Source organism: Rhinichthys klamathensis, unplaced genomic scaffold, assembly GCF_029890125.1.
Source record: "Rhinichthys klamathensis goyatoka isolate OS25496 unplaced genomic scaffold, OSU_Roscu_1.1 h1tg000115l_1, whole genome shotgun sequence".
Taxonomy (NCBI): Eukaryota; Metazoa; Chordata; class Actinopteri; order Cypriniformes; family Leuciscidae; genus Rhinichthys; species Rhinichthys klamathensis.
The window spans coordinates 819,695-837,804 of NW_026606652.1; the positions used below are offsets into that span (position 1 = coordinate 819,695).

Here is an 18,110-nt window from a genome sequence, read left to right on the forward strand (position 1 = left end):
AAACCACGCTTTGTGTTTTGGGGTTAATAAGATTTTTACAGTTAATTCATACCCAGTCAATACACTGACACTTTGTTGTGTTTGCGAATGACTATCCGCAGGGAAATAAATTAATTACGGCTTAACCATGAGGTCACTGTGAAGGGAATTAACAACGGTCCATGAATGAGCAATTGGGAAAAACACTTTAATTAAAGATGTTAATGATCTGCCTCGTTGTTATGTTTAAGTTCCTTTTATTTATCTACGTTGCCTTCGAGACGCACCAAAACACTTCAGCGTGAAGAACCGCACTAAGAAAGGTTGAAAACTTCTTTAGTGAGGAACACCACAGCTAGATGTTTGTTTTCTAGCTGGCTGCATTTTGAGCCGTGAGTAATTGAAATAAAGCTTTAATTTATTGTCAGTGCATGACCTGAACTGTGGCTGATGGCGTCGCTTTTGCCCGAAGTGACTGAATTATTTGTGTAGTCAAGCGTGAATTAAGTTTACATTCCTGTAATATCAGCATATGATTCATAATGTTTAAGAGATCACTTTTGCTCTTTATTTAGATGTCTCGGGGCTTTTGGAAATGGTTCCATTTGTTTGTGTATAGTTACAGGGAGGAAGAATAATGGCTGTCTGCTCTTTAGCATCGCATCTCTTTGGCTCTCGTTTTTATCTCTGTCATTTGTCAACCTGTCCCAGGGTGTCTACGGAGTCTTACTCGCCTCTAGATTTTACTGGCTCTTCTCAACTTATTGAATTTACAGCTTTGTTCCAGGTAAATTATGGCCTATTAGGGTGTTTGTTACTGAACCTTTTTGTAGTGGATTTTACGTCATTCAGCTTGGTCATAAATCTAGGTTAGAGAATAATGAACCCTATGTTATCTGGTCACAAAGCAAAATTAGAAATAGGCTGCAAATTTAAGTACAAACCCATGGCGTTTTTTTGGGTTAAATGACCATTAGTGGCTCTAAAACACTCCACTGAAACGAACAAAATTAGAGGGAAAATTTTTAGAGAATAGCAATTTAATCATGGTCTGTTTTTCCACACAAAACTTTTGTGTCTCAAGAAGACTTGGAAATAGAGCATAAATTGTATGAAAAAAAACATGCCTTAACATGAGTATATAAAAAAAAAATGTGGAGAAATATCCAAATACTATATAAACACAAATATAAACTTTGTTGTATACATTTCTAAGGTTTTCCTGTAGCTCGACTGGTGGAACCAAGCGTGCCGCACAAGCCCTCAAAAGTGAAGCCAAAACGTCTCGATCGCCCCCCGGTGACCGGTCCTAGTATAGCTCATAAGCCCCGCCTCCCCGTGTTATTCAACGGGACGTGAGACCAACTAAATAATTAAATTACACTTCACATATCTTTTTTCAAAAGATAGTTTCTGTCATTTACTATAGTTTCTATCACGTTGATGTAATTTCAAGTGTTTGTTTTCAAAATAAGTTCGTTTTTAGTTAGTTATTTGATGCTATAAAAACGGTGCTGTGACATCATGATTGACAGCTGTGATTGACAGGTTCTCTGTGTGAAGTAGTCACTGAAGTACTAACAGACTTTTTTTCATAATGTTGACTATGTGGTTAGTAGTTGTATTTACCTTATTTTAACGAGGTACTGCAAACAGCAGACATCATTGGAGAGGAATGGAGCAGACAAGGCCACTTAAGAAAAGTGCAGGGCGTGTGCTTGCGATTGATTCAACGAGCGCGAGGGCGGGGTCTTGATTTCGCGGCTTTACTTCCTGCTCACGACTGCGCATGACTGGTCCCGAAAACGCTACTGCGCAGACTCAAGTTCCAATATGTCAGCGCCATATCGGGACTCTGGCGGCTTCAGTTCTCTCCAATGGAAAAGAGCGAAGGGGCGTCGTCCATCTTTTTTTACAGTCTATGGGTGGAACGCAGTGCTATCAATGTCAAGGTCCTTGAATGTCTCACAAAAAACTTGAATTTTGGATCTGAAATATAATTTTGAACATTCCTGCTAGTTAATTTAAAGGTTAATAGAGCACTCTTTATAAATGTGCATTTTATCCTTATTAAAGGTTTTATTAACTTTTTTAAAGCCTTATCTGTATTGCAACAATAAAACATGGGGGTTTCAGCAGTTCAATTTGGGTTTTGCAAAAACATGTCATTCATATACGACTACCCTTTTCATGCATTTTCTTTTTCACCTTGATTTCCGACATGCCATTAAATAAATAAATCACATTGATTTCCAAGAATTTCTAAATACTAAATGTAATGTATTTATATGGCTTTGATTTTGTTCTCCCCAAAGGTAAATGGTGCGAGCTGAACGTTGATGAGTGCAAATCCAATCCATGCCGAAACAACGGGAGGTGCATCGACGGTCTTAATGGATACCAGTGTGTGTGCTCCAGAGGTTTCATGGGCTATCACTGTGAGAGAAACATTGATGAGTGCTCATCCAACCCCTGTGTTCATGGGAGGTACATTAACCTTGCTGAGCTGTAACAATGTGAATTTCAAGCTCGGTGATTGAGAGCTTTGTAAACGGCTATCACGGCCATTCTGAAAGAGAAGGTTCCTCTGAGTCTTTTAAAAAACTAAATGTGCTCGCAATCCTTCTTGCCAGCTCACTCTCAATTAACTGTTTGGCAGTCTGCTACTCCGTAAACACAACATAATTAGTCATTACCAGCTGTTTCTCGCACTAACCAAGTTACAGTAATAATTTGATTTTATATAAAGTACTAATGCCTTAAATAGTCACAGTTTGGGTAGAACAGATTTTTCCCTTGGGAACCATACCTGGGAAACATCTCAGATGTGTTATTTTAAAGTGTACAATGTGTTACGGTAGTAAAAGGGATTATAACAGGCCTCAACAATAAAGAGTTTTTTTTTTACTGTCCAGATTGAATCAGAATTTAAAAATTATTTAAAAAAAATATATATATTCCTGGAAGTTCAGCTATAATATAACTCCATGACAAATATAAACAATAAAGTCAAACACACCTATGCAAAAAAAAGCTGATGTGATTTTTAGATATTTTAACATACTGATGCCTGCTAAAATACTGTTTGGATTTAAGTAGGCAAATGCTAAAGAGTCTATGATTGGATCATTATTGCTGTGATTGTTATGTTTCTAGCATGTTATATGTTTGGGAACAGTTAGTCTAACCCTAATTGATGGAGTGTGTAGCTTTTCATTTCCTAAACAACCATGTAGGAAGACACATCATGGCCATGTTCCAGGATGACAATGTCAGGATTCATCAGACTCAAATTGTGAAAGAATGGTTGGGAGGGAGCATGAAGAATAATTTTCACACAAGGTCTTGACCAAAAACTGATGCACCTCTTGATGGAAATAATAACATCACAACATTTATTTCCATCACGAGGTGCATCAATTTTTGGTCCTCTGTAAAGTCTCCTTCAGCACATCCCAAAAACTTTCAATAAATTTAAGGTCTGGACTCAAGAGCATTGCGATAAGATTAGATACGTATCTAATAGACTAATCTTATCTTATTAGATACTTAGATACGATAAGATTCATTTGCGAAAATGATTCTTCATGCTCCCTCCCAACCATTCTTTCAAAATTTGAGCCTGATGAATCTTGGCTTTGTCATCCTGGAATATGGCCATGGTGTGTCTTCCAACATGATTGTTTAAGAAATGAAAAGTTACACACTCCATCAATTAGGGCTAGAAGAACTGTTGCCAAACATATAACATGCTAGAAACATAATAATCACTAGCCTGACTTCGTCATACTCATATTCTAGTCAGAATGTGAGTCTGATACTGCTTCATAGGGCTTTGATTATGAGGCGTGTCTTAACCGAACCAGAAAAAAAAAAAAAACTCTGCACTCAATTGGATAGACCTACAACCAATGAGAGCAACGCAGTAAGTCAACTACTTTGCATAGCACAGTTGTCAACTACAAAACTCAAATGCACGCACGCTGGAAGAAGTAAAATAACGAGTGTTGCTTCTTTTACTTGGCCCTCTATGAGTGCGACCAAAGGAGAAACCACAACGACCACAGGGTTTTCATTGCGTCCCATCTTCTTAGTTACCATCGGAGCCAGCTGATAAATTAAACTTTTGCCGAATCCCATAGGAAGGACGGCAAACACATCTTTCCGATCGACAAATGCGTTGATTGCAGTTCTATGTTCGTCTTTTAAAATGAATGCGCTGTCGATTTCTTTTACAACGGACGCGATAGCGGAATCTCTACATCTCAGTTCTCCAGCGGCAGTCATCTGTGAGGGAAACCAGTTCAACCCAAGCGCTCTTTGATAACGTGAGGATTACGTCCCTGCAGATCATCTGTCCATCATCGTATAAAGCCCGCCCTGGCAATTTGATTGGCCCAACGATTTCTGAACCGATCATAATTACTCCTCAATGGAGCGAGTCCAGACCGAACTTCCCGATCAAAAAATGTTGTGGGCGGGGTTCGGGCTGGCATCCAGGCTAAATAATCACAGCAATAATGATCCAATCATAGACTCTTAAGTATTTCCCATTTAAATCTAAACAGCGACCTTTTTTTGGGCCAGGCAGTATATACTGTATATATATATATATATATATATAAGCATAAAAAAACATATATCTGATCAATAAACGTCTGTGCTGGCTTGTCAAAACACTCTCACACCGGCCCTGGACTATCCTCATTGTTGAGCCCAATAAAATCTACAAAGAAAAAGGGGACACAGTTCATGCAGATAAACATGCATAGGCAGCCCATTCTCATCCCAAGGCGTCATCTAACTGACGCTTTTGACCATGCGTCAACATGCCGACGCACATGGTACCCCTTAAGCGTCAATATGAGACACGCCTCCTAGTGGTCTAACCCTAACCCTACCCCAGACCTAAACCTACCCATAATGGAAGCGTCATCTAACTGACGCTAAAGGGTGCCATGTGCGTCGGATTTAGACGCATGGTCAAAAGCGTCAGTTAGATGACGCCCGAGGATGAGCGTCTCATATTGACGTTTAAGGGGTACCATGTGCGTCAGCATGTTGACGCATGGTCAAAAGTGTCAGTTAGATGATGCCTTGGGATGAGAATGTGTTGGCATAGGTTTATAAATAGACACATCTTTAAACTTTACAATGCCATTATATTGATTATGAGTTTTTAGGATGGATACAAAATATGGGTTGTCACCTGACATTTGCTGTTGAACCGCGAAATGAGCTGTTTAATCACAGCCTAGTAAATGTTGCACTTGCACATTAATTAACCATCAATGTGACTTTATCAAGACAGCAGAAGTGTGAGAGCTGCAGTGCCATACAACATGACTTTCTAACATTTATCATATAAATTGACCATATATTATTTACAAGACCCTCACTTATGAAAATTTATACAAGCTTACTGTTTTATTAGTCCTGTCGTTCTGGTGCGTGTGTGTATATACTGTAAAGCCTCTGTCAGAAATCACTTTGCAGGTAAATGTGGTAGCTTCATTGATATGTACATCTCTCATAAATCACAAATTATGAATGCAGATTTTGCACGTCAGAGCCCATAATCTCTTTTTATATTGCAGTTGCCTGGATGAAATAGATGCATACATCTGTCAATGTGAGGTTGGATGGACCGGTCACAGATGCGAGATCAACATTAATGTGAGCATGTTGTTTATATGTGTCTATATGTGAGCATGTCTGTGTATATACTGTATATATATATATATATATATATTAAGGGTGTAACGGTTCTCAAAATTCACGATTCGGTTAATTCGATACGATACAGTGGTGTCACGGTTCGGTACATTTTCGATACAGCAAAAAGAAAGAAATGGCAGAGAAATTTCCTATTTATTAAAAGAAAAATTATTTTTAAATAAATGTGAGTTTCCTTTCGTTCGGGAACTCCTACGTCTCGTTGGAGGAGTTTCCAATGAATTGGGATCACGCTAGGGAGACCAATTGCCTTCGAGTCAACTAAAACGAGTCAATGAACATTGGCATGCAGGACTTGCATTCCGCCAGTGTTAATTTCGTTGACGAATAATTTTCGTCATTATTTTCGTCAACGACATTTTTTCACAGACGAAAACAAGACGATAACTAAATAAAAACCAGTTTTAAATGACGACAACTATGACGAAATGTATTGACATTTTCGTCAACGAATAAAAACTAGACGAAAATGTTAGGGAGGGACGATTGGAAAGAGATCCATTCAGAACTGATTTGCGTTTGTGGAAGATGCTCACATTTGAATAACGTGCTGATCTACAGGCGGGACTGGAATTGGCATGCGCTTGATGCATGTCTCATAAATCGTTCAAAAATGTAAACGTCTGGAAGAAAGAGAAGATCAAACATATGGATAGATCTAAATAAGAGTGACGACGCGAAAGAGAGCTTTATTCGGTATGTTTTTCTGTGCGCACACACACACCCGACCCGACCCGACCCGAAGCGTGCAGCCCCATAGACAGCTATACAGCGCGCGAGGACTGAATTGAGCTCTATTTCGCGTCTGAATGGACAAATACACACGTCTAAATGTCCGTTTCGGAAAGTATTCACGTAAACACAGTCGTTTATGTCTATACAGAACGTACAGTTGTGAGAATATCGGATGTGCATCAGTGCAATTGGATCTGCACACTCGGTCTTAAAGTGACAGTGCGTAATAAACCTAATGCCGTCTGTACACTTAATATTAATCAAACAAAATAATAAAAAGTGAAAAGCATTCACTGCTCTTTAATATATTTAATAAGATTTAATAATATTTAATTTATACAAATAAATATGTCTGCTAAATATCATCATAATCATCCATTGAATTAAGAAGAAAAAAAGACTGTTCTACTTTAGAAGTGTTTTTATTTAATTTTAAGATATTATTTTATGTCATTCATATTCTATTCATATTAACAGGTTAATATATGTTTTCTAGGGGAATATATAATGGGTTTGGAAATTTTAGATACATTTTAGATAAATTAGATACATTTTAGATAAATTCTAAATTAATGCACAATTTAACTAAACCCATTCGATTTTAGTCGACTAAATCTACTGTAGATTTAGTCGACTAAAATCTTATTGTATTTCGTCGACTAAAACTAGACTAAAACTAAAACAATTCAGATGACTAAAATATGACTAAAACCAAATGGCATTTTAGTCAAAAGACTAAGACTAAAACTAAATCAAAATTTGCTGTCAAAATTAACACTGCATTCCGCGGCCCGCCTGCCAGTGCGGGTATAAAGCGAAAGCGAGCGCACACACATATGCTTTTTGCTTCGGTTGTGTCCCCTGAGTGGATGAGCTTCAAGATTGCGATTGTCTTCACACTCAACGAGTCTGCTGTTTCCTCGAGACCTCTCTGTGTTGGTGTGAGGGCGCTTCAGCGATCTTCGCGATCTCCCGGGTGCCACCTGTTGCTTCACGCGATCTGCTTTTTTTCAAAGAGCTGTTGTCACAGCTGGTATTCGGTTGAGTGCACACAGCGGGCTTGCAGTTTTCCCGCTGTGTTGCCGTGTTCATCCCTGTGTGCTTCAGCACAATAAGAGAGCGTTTTTCTGTGGAAAGAGCAACACGGGTGAAGATTGTGTCCTTTTCAGGATGACGTTTCACCCATGTGTTTCTGGATGCGGTCAGCTTCTGCCTCCAGCTGATGGTCATGATCACTGCCTCTCGTGCTTGGGCCTCGTGCACGCTGAGGCAGCGTTCGTGAACGAGTCATGTTCTCACTGTGGGAACATGACCGTCGTGGTGCTGAGACTGCGAACCCTCAAACGAGGGGGAGTCCCTTTGGAGATTCCCCGATCTAGTTCTTCTTCTGGTTCACTCCAGAAAAAGGCTACTTCGGCTAATCCCATTGGTGGTCTGAGGGTTACAGTGAGGAATGGCCCGCCAAGTGAAAGACCCCAGCGGGCTTCCCACTCCTCTGCATCGCTGCCATTGGAGCCCCTGGACGAGCGCGCGGGGCCATCTTGTGTGGTCCCAGTCGTTTCCTTCAGGGCACCTCCTGAGGACCAGATGTCGATCGCTGCATCGGAGGGAGAGCGGTCATCTTCTGGGGATGACGACTCGGCTGCGCTGCCCCCTTCGGGTGTGGTAGTGTTGTCCGAGCCAGATCCGGAAATGACTGCTATGCTTGCCCGGGCGGCCGAAAGTGTTGGGCTCGTGTGGAACCCTCCACCCTGTCCCGAACCTTCTCGGCTCGACAATTGGTTTCTCTGGGCAGCCCGTGCTGAGCGCTCCGCCCCGGTTCCTTTCTTTCCGGAGGTGCATGAGGAGGTGACGAGATTGTGGGCGGCCCCTCTGGCGGCCAGACACAGGTCGACTCCCTCCTCCTCCTTCACCACTCTCGATGGCGGGGCAGTGAAGGGATACGAAGGCATCCCCCCAGTGGAACGGTCTGTGGTGATGCAATTGTGTCCCATGACTGCGTCCACCTGGCGGGGTAACCCTTCGCTCCCCTCCCGCGCATGTAGGTTCTCTTCCAGTCTGACTGACTGAGTGCGTGTGGAGAAGCTGCTTCTGTCCTGCATGCCATGGTGCTCCTCCAGGTCCACCAGGCCAAGGCGCTCTGTGACATGCAGGAGAGTGGTACCGACCCTGGGCCGGGCGATGTCCACTCTTGGTGCGACACCTGTGGCTCACCCTGGCTGATATGAGTGAGTCGGACAAGAGTAGGTTCCTGAACTCCCCCATATCCCAGGGTGGCCTCTTTGGCGACGCAGTGGAGAGCTACGCCCAACAGTTCTCCGCCGCCCAGAAGCAGTCGGAGGTCATTAAGCACATCATGCTCCGGAGTCGGCTGCGCCCCCGGCTGCTCGTCGCCGAGGGCGCCCTTCTGCCGCCGCCCCTGCCCAGCCTAAGCAGCAGCCAGCTAAGCAGCAGGGTGCCGGCCGCAAGAGAGGTGCCCAGCCCGCTCGGAGTTCGTCGAAGCCCCCCGGTAAGAGTAGAGGTAAGTGACCCTGAGACGGGCGACCCAGAGGACGGGATGACTGCTCACAGAGGAGCGCGTCCAGTCAGTGCTCAACTGCCACAGACCTCTGGAGACTCCATGTCTGGTCCCTGGACGGGACGCGGAGGTTCTAGGTGGCCTACCACAGGCTGTGGTAGACACCATCACTTCCGCTAGAGCCCCCTCTACGAGGCGCTTCTATGCCTTGAAGTGGAACCTGTTCGTCGATTGGTGTTCCTCCCGCCGGGAATACCCTGTGGACTTTCCCAATCAGAGTCGTGCTTCCCTTCCTGCAAGATGGGTTGGAGCAAAGGCTGTCTCCCTCCACCCTCAAAGTGTATGTTGCCACAATAGCCGCTCATCACGATGCAGTAGAAGGTAAGTCATTAGGAAAGCATGACCTGGTCATCAGATTCCGTAAGGGTGCCAGGAGGCTAAATCCACCTCGTAATCCGCACCCCGTACCCTCTTGGGACTTAACTCTAGTGCTCAGAGCACTCCAGAGGCCCCCTTTTGAGCCCTTACCTACAGTTGAGTTAAATATCCTGTCTATGAAGACAGCTCTCCTGTTGGCTTTGGCTTCTTTCAAGAGGGTAGAGGATCTGCAGGCATTTTCAGTCGACGAATCGTGCCTGGAGTTCGGACCGGGTCTTTCTCACGATATGTGCCCAAGGTTCCTACCACTCCGTTTGTAGATCAGGTAGTGAACCTGCAAGCGCTGTCCCCTGAGGAGACAGACCCAGCCCTAGCTTTCCTCTCTCCTGTCCACGCTCTGCGTTAGTGGATGCTATCGTCCGGGCTTATGAGTCCCAGGGCGTGCCTTGCCCACCTAGGTTGACGGCACACTTCACTAGGAGTGTCGCCCCCTCCTGGGCGCTGGCGCAAGACGCCTCGCTGACAGACATCTGTAGAGCTGCGGGCTGGGCGACACCTAACACGTTCGCAAGATTTTATAGCCTCCGTATTGAACCTGTTTCCTCCCGCGTACTCGCTACGGCCAGTAGCGCAAGGAATTAGGTAATGTCGCCTAGCTACGCCATTCCCGCCCCATGGGCCGGATACGTGCGTCTTTTTGCTCCGTTGGTTCCCCAACATTCGCTTAACCTTGTGAGTTCCTCCATCACCCGTCCAGCATCAGGCGGTCCCAGGTCTATTACCTCTCATAGAGTTGTTATTAGACTGGGTGGCCTTACAGTGGTCCCTACAGCGACCCATTTTTTCCACGTTCCAGCTACCCTCCGGGTTAGCTCCGTGTCTTTCCCTCGACAGACCTGTTCTGTCGTCCCTGCTGAGTCACTCCCGCCCCTCGGGCTGGGACTACCTCAGGGACTGCCATATGTTTCACTACCCCACGGGTTAGTACATATGTGTATTCCAGTGCCTCCCTTCGGGCGGGCAGGGGCTCCGCAGCGTTCCCTCCTACGGGTTGGGCACGCTTCCCCAGTGTTATCCAAATCCACTGAGCGGGTCTTGCGGAACAGCAGTGTGATTCTTTCTAGCTAGCTCCCGCCGTAAAGAAAACTAAGAAACTGCTTTGGCGGCAAGCTAAGCTGGGCGCTGGAAGGGGCCAGCACCATGGCGTTTTATTAGGGATCCCAAATCGTTGGAAACTCCTCCGACGAGACGTAGGAGTTCCCGAACGAAAGGGAAGGTCTCGGTTATGTATGGTAACCCTCGTTCCCTTAGGAGGGAATGGAGACGTCTCGTCCCGTCGCCATGCTTGCTGTACCTTCGCGGAGGACTGGACACCGTCCGGCTCCTCAGCGAAAAGCATTTGTGTGTGCGCTCGCTTCCGCTTTATACCCGCACTGGCAGGCGGGGCGCGGAATGCAAGTCCTGCATGCCAATGTTCATTGGCTCGTTATAGTTCACTCGAAGACAATTGGTCTCCCTAGCGTGATCCCAATTCGTTGGAAACTCCTCCGACGAGACGTCTCCGTTCCCTCCTCGGGGAACGAGGGTTACCACACGTAACCGAGACATTTTCCTACATCTTGAAACTTTTAGTTTTATAAATGGGGGTAATCTTTGAAGGATGAGCAAATAATGTATAATATTTGTTAAAACATAATATTTGAGTTTTGAAGTGCTGGAAAAAGATGTGTGATATACTTGAAAGCATTTTACTATTTCTGCCAAACTTCCATGGTTATACTGAGTGTTACTACAGTAAATCCATGGTGAATGTTGCTGATCTGTGGTAAGTCCACGGCCTATAACTAGTTCATTCATGGAACAATGTTTCCACGTCAGTGCTGTTTGACCCGTTAATAACGGAGACATTTGAACGCTTCTCACTAGATCTCGCAGCGATGTTATTACTTCAGTGTTGAATTCAAATGCTTTCTTCACTGGATTTCTCAGCGCTGTGTAGTGACAGTGTCGCTTGATCAAGATCGGCTCGCGCTGCACTGATATTGGTCCAAACTGATAAACGGTCCGTGAAGCACAAAATGTGCTTGAGTTTCTGATGAGTTTCGTTCCGCTTTCATTACGTTTGCCATTTGATGCTGCGCAACGCTGTGGTGGTTTTTGGTCGGCAGGAAAAATTGTCCAACGAATCGTTCGGTTTGTAATGCGTATTGCATACCGAACCGAAAGCCTCGTACCGAACGGTTCAATACGAATACGTGTATCTTTACACCCCTAATATATATATATGTATAATTTTTGATTGTTTTGTTCTATATAAAGTTGATTTCATAAATAGTATATGTAAAGCCCAAAACAAATAGAAAATGTTATAAATGATTTAACAGCCTAATTAAAATCTGATAATAACCGTTCTTAAATTTGAGATTCTCTTTTATTACATTGACAGAATGTTCACCATACATTATGTAACCAACAGTGGTGACATCATTTGAATTCCTATTGGTCGTCTTAAATGTATGTGCATAGTGAATAATGATTGCCATTTTTTGCATCTTCTATTTAACCATATCACCATCCTCGTATGTATATTCTCATAAACAGTGGACAGAAAGTGAGTGTCATAACAATGACAAAACCTAAAAGTTTGCACACTACTCACTCCTTGCCTTATCAGCACTGGTAGTTCCTTCAGGAAATGCAAATTTATTTGAAAATCTTCAGCTGAAAGTTATTTAGCATATGAAAGCCAAGAAACAGAATGTAGATATGCAGAAATACAAACTGTTTTGAGACTGTAAAGCATGGTGCATTCATTCATAGAATCATAAATCAAAAATGAATACGCACATTATACCAGATGGAGAGGGCCGTGTCTATCTAAAGAGTCCCTAGGCTGCAATGAAATCAAAGTTCAAGGTTTAACAGTGACAGTGAGTTTCTGAGACGTGGCCGCCACATTTCATTCTGGAGACAGGGAACTGTTAGGACAGACTATAGCAACACACAAGTACGAACTGGAGTCTGTGAACAAGAGCTCTGACACATACTTTTCTGTGGTAAAAGCTGAGTATCACTAGACCCACTATTGACAGAAACTTTTTGACGTCAAGCACTGCCACAAGTGGCTGTCTGTGCCTTTTTTTCCTAAAAATGGGTTGATTTGTGTTAAACTTTCAGTAGCCTTAACAATCAAATGGAGTGGTTAGGTTGTGCTGCCATTTGTGGTGTGTGTGCAGGCATTATCCCAGCTGGATAAATCTTGTCAAATCAAGTTAGTTTATTGTCATTTCTCTCCCGTATGGTTGGTGAATAACAAAACACAGCGTCTCTTGAGCCATACTGCAGAACTTTTGGACAATAAAAATAGGAAGTTAATACAAAACTCTACTCAAAGACATTCTACTCAAAGGGCTGTATACTACTGATGAGTGAGTTACATACATTTTTTAGTAGTCCAGTGAATAACCAGAGAAGTGCCTTCTCAATATTTTCTTTTGAGCCATCAATTTAAAGGGGGACTTTTTAAACTATTTGAATATGTTCCTTGAGGTTTACTTATAATGTTAATAAAGTTTTTAGACGCTAGGTACTAGTCCCAACCAATATTTTAAGATGACAAAATTGTCCCCACCAATATTTTAGCAAACTCCTTTCAGGGTTTTTCCTGCATATAGAATTACGAGGCGGCCGCCTCGCTCAATTTTTGTGCTGCCTCCGGCTCAAGACAAAACTCGGATAGACAGTTACATGCTCGATACACTTTTTCCACCGTGACGGTTCTGTTGCGATCCTGGCCTATGTCCATTCTCAAACCGTATAGTTTGCCGATAGTGCTGCGCAGATCATAATCCGCGGGTCGGGCGGGCCAAGTAATAAAAACATTACATTCAAATTAATCGAGGGTGGATGACAGATAAATCATTATAATGTGTTGATTTTAATGAAGACATGGAACACACATCACAGTAAAACGCAATGAACGAGCGTCACTCTTTTACTTTGGTTTTCCCTAAAGAGAATTACATTGTTGAAAATTAATCAAGGAAAACATATCAGGGTATTTAATACAGTTGTAATTTTTCAATGTAAATTATTTAATTTGATTGGTAACAGCCTAGTGTCTTATTATTCTGATTTAATGTATTCATCAAATTTAAGAATATTTTAAATAAAAGATGGAGCATACATAAAATTAGAGGAAAAATGCCTTATTATAAAGGTAAAAAAAATTATTCTGATAATAATAATAATAATTCATCACATTTATATAGCGCTTTTCTGGACACTCAAAGCGCTTCACATAGAAGTGGGAATCTCCTCAACCACCACCAATGTGCAGCATCCACCTGGATGATGCGACGGCAGCCATATTGCGCCAGAACGCCCACCACACACCAGCTTATTGGTGGAGAGGAGACAGAGTGATGAAGCCAATTGGTATATATATACATGGGGATGATTAGGAGGCCATGATGGACAGAGGCCACTGGGCAAATTTGGCCAGGATGCCGGGGTTACACCCCTACTCTTTCGAAAGACATCCTGGGATTTTTTGTGACCACAGAGAGTCAGGACCTCGGTTTAACGTCTCATCCGAGTACAGTGCTCAATTAACAGTCCTCATTACCATACTGAGGCGTTAGGACCCACACAGACCACAGGGTGAGAGCCCCCTGCTGGCCTCACTAACACCTCTTCCAGCAGCAACCTGGTTTTCTCAGAAGCTCTCCCATCCAGGTACTAACCAGGCTCAGCCCTGCTTAGCTTTAGTGGGCAACCAGTCTTGGGCTACAGGGTGAAATGGCTGCTGGCAGAGTGTTTGCCAACAGTGATGTAATGAAACATTGACAATTTTAGTTTGAAGGGAGTAAAGCCTCTGTTTAGGCTATTAAGGAAATGTAATTTTGCCCAAAGAAGAACTTTAAATTTAAATAAATGTTAATTTTAAATCAGCCTACTTCAGTGTGATATTTTACCATATTATCATGCTTTACACTGAGAATTTGAATAATTGTAATGTGATGATCAGATACAGATATCTAAATCAAAGAATATCATAGGTTCGGGCGGGTGGATTATTTTTAACAGCGGATTCGGGTGACTCAAAGTGCACCAGATTAATGAATTTATCTTTAAAATGTACAAAATTTTCTTCCTGGGGGGGCATGCCCCCGGACCCCCCAAGAGCTCCACCCACAAAAATATTGTGGGAAACACAGTAGGCTATAAGATGGTCTACGAAAAATCGAATTAAATTATCTTATTATTAAAATACATGATCAGGATTTTAACGCCTCCGCCTATTTTTTAGCCAGGAAAAACCCTGCTGCTGCTATTTGGATCGATTCCGACGGCCAGGACGACAGTACAAGAAACGCCATCATTTGATTGGCTGAAAAACCGAGGGGGTGGTGTGGGGGTGGGATGTCCCCACCAAAGCTTAGACCAAACCTACGCCCTTGGATGATGTATCCAATGTCTTGCTCTGGAAGTATTCATCAATATCTTGCTCTGGAGGCAGGCATATGCAAATGAATTTGCTTGTGTGAAGTCACAGATCACCGAATATCGGTCACCCAAGAGCTGTTTTTGGAGCTTGATTAAATAAATGCTTTGTAATGAGGATGACGTTTTAAGTTATGAAACTTGAAGGATGTTTTAATGGTACAAAGACCACTTACACTCACCGGCCACTTTATTAGGTACCCCATGCTAGTAACGGGTTGGACCCCCTTTTGCCTTCAGAACTGCCTCAATTCTTCGTGGCATAGATTCAACAAGGTGCTGGAAGCATTCCTCAGGGAGTTTGGTCCATATTGACATGATGGCATCACACAGTTGCCGCAGATTTGTCGGCTGCACATCCATGATGCGAATCTCCCGTTCCACCACATCCCAAAGATTCTCTATTGGGTTGAGATCTGGTGACTGTGGAGGCCATTTTAGTACAGTGAACTCATTGTCATGTTCAAGAAACCAATTTGAAATGATTAGAGCTTTGTGACATGGTGGAAGTAGCCATCAGAGGATGGGTACATGGTGGCCATAAAGGGATGGACATGGTCAGAAACAATGCTCAGGTAGGCCGTGGCATTTAAACGATGCCCAATTGGCACTAAGGGGCCTAAAGTGTGCCAGGAAAACATCCCCCACACCATTACACCACCACCACCAGCCTGCACAGTGGTAACAAGGCATGATGGTTCCATGTTCTCATTCTGTTTACGCCAAATTCTGACTCTAACATCTGAATGTCTCAACAGAAATCGAGACTCATCAGACCAGGCAACATTTTTCCAGTCTTCAACTGTTCAATTTTGGTGAGCTCTTGCAAATTGTAGCCTCTTTTTCCTATTTGTAGTGGAGATGAGTGGTACCCGGTGGAGTCTTCTGCTGTTGTAGCCCATCTGCCTCAAGGTTGTGCGTGTTGTGGCTTCACAAATGCTTTGCTGCATACCTCGGTTGTAACGAGTGGTTATTTCAGTCACTGTTGCCCTTCTATCAGCTCGAACCAGTCTGGCCATTCTCCTCTGACCTCTGGCATCAACAAGGCATTTCCGCCCACAGAACTGCCGCTCACTGGATGTTTTTTCTTTTTCGGACCATTCTCTGTAAACCCTAGAGATGGTTGTGCGTGAAAATCCCAGTAGATTAGCAGTTTCTGAAATACTCAGACCAGCCCTTCTGGCACCAACAATCATGCCACGTTCAAAGTCACTCAAATCAACTTTCTTCCCCATACTGATGCTCGGTTTGAACTGCAGGAGATTGTCTTGACCATGTCTACATGCCTAAATGCACTGAGTTGCCGCCATGTGATTGGCTGCTTAGAAATTAAGTGTTAAAGTTGAAAAGAAGCTGGATAAATTTGGGGACATCATTTACGCATGTGGAAGTGAGAGGTTTGGTGTGGAAAAAAGGAAGGAAAAAGTACAAACTACTCCTGGAATGTCTAGACGGCAGCAGAAAATTGAAGGGTTAGTTAGAGAAAGGAGACAGCTGAGGAAGCAATGGAAAAGAGCAGAACAAAGTCAGAAGGAGGGACTCAATCTCTTACAAAGGGCCATAAAAGATAAGCTGGCAACATTACGCAGAGCTGAGCGCCTACGGAAACGCTACAAAAAGAAGGAACGTGCGAGGGCTAATTTCTATAAAGACCCATTCAAATTCGTAAAGAAGTTATTCACCAGTGAGAAGAATGGCACTTTAAAAACATCTAGGATTGAGCTAGAGAGATATTTGGAGGACACGCATACAGATGCAAAAAGGCATGAGCCTATGTCAATTCCATCAGACATACCACCTATCAACCCACCAGAATACCAAATGGAGGTCTGTGCACCTAAGTGGAAAGAGGTAGAGCAGGCTGTGAGAAAGGCAAGGGCTTCATCATCTCCAGGGCCTAATGGAGTTCCGTACAGAGTGTACAAGAGTGCTTCAGGAGTTCTGCGAATTCTGTGGAAATTGATAAAAGTGGCATGGGAAAAACAGGTTGTACCTAGAGCATGGCGCAGAGCAGGTGGAGTCTTTATACCTAAAGAAAAAGATGCTACAAGCATCAGTCAGTTTCGTCCTATTTCACTATTAAACGTTGAGGGTAAGATTTTCTTCAGCATTATTGCCCAGAGATTGTCCACCTACCTGTTAAAGAATGGCTTCATTGACACCTCAGTTCAAAAAGCGGGTATTCCAGGGTTCTCAGGATGCTTAGAACACATCAATGTTATCTGGCAACGAATTCAGTCAGCTAAAAAGGAGAGGAAGGAGCTCCATGTGACATTCCTGGATTTGGCTAATGCATATGGTTCAGTGCCACATGAGCTTCTTTGGGCAGCATTTGATTTTTTCAGAGTACCAATGTCAATAACAAATTTAGTGAAAGCCTATTTTGGAGATTTGCAATTCAGTTTCTCAACTCCAAAATTCAGCACTGCATGGCAATGCCTAGAGGTTGGAATAATGGCAGGATGCACCATTTCTCCACTGGCTTTTACCATGGCGATGGAAGTAATCATGAGGGCATCAAGATGGGTAGTAGGAGGAGAGCGCTTGGCTTCTGGGGTGCGACTACCACCAATCAGAGCATACATGGATGACATGACAACCATGACTACAACAGTAGCCTGCACTAATCGGTTATTGGGGAAGTTAACAGATAATATTGAATGGGCACGAATGAAATTTAAGCCCTCTAAATCAAGGAGCATCTCGATAGTTAAAGGAAAGGTAGTAGATAAAACATTCTTCATTAATGGTGAGGCAATACCAACAGTTTCTGAGAAGCCAGTGAAGAGTCTTGGGAGATGGTACGATGGGGATCTAAAGGACACAGTTCGGGTGGGAGAAGTTAGACGACAAGCAGTGGAAGGGTTGAAGAGCATAAACAGCTGTGCTCTACCTGGTAAACTAAAACTCTGGTGCTTTCAGTTTGGTCTACTGCCGAGGTTGCTGTGGCCACTGACCGTGTACGAGGTTTCTTTGACAACAGTGGAGAAGCTGGAAGCGTTGGTAAGTTCATACATCAGGAAATGGTTGGGAGTTCCACGCTGCCTCAGCAGAGTAGGACTTTATAGTAAAGGAATATTGCAGCTGCCAGTCTCTGCTTTAACCGAGGAGTTCAAGTGTGCCAAGGTCAGACTGGAAATGACCTTAGTAGAGTCACGCGACAAATGTGTAAGGGAGGCAGCCCCTGTGTTAAAAACTGGTAGAAAGTGGTCAGCAAAGAAATCTGTAGTAGAGGCAAAGGCTGCCCTTCAAATTAGGG

General features: G+C 43.4%; 1 protein-coding gene across 1 annotated transcript in view; it reads left to right on the forward strand.

Annotated features, from left to right (window-relative positions):
- eys (eyes shut homolog) overlaps nt 1–18,110 on the forward strand; it is a 323,611-nt gene that overhangs the window by 170,927 nt on the left and 134,574 nt on the right. Inside the window, exons 24-25 of the mRNA XM_056254896.1 lie at nt 2,295–2,466; nt 5,577–5,655. Coding sequence (XP_056110871.1) covers nt 2,295–2,466; nt 5,577–5,655 — 251 coding nt within the window. The remainder of the gene's footprint in view (nt 1–2,294; nt 2,467–5,576; nt 5,656–18,110) is intronic.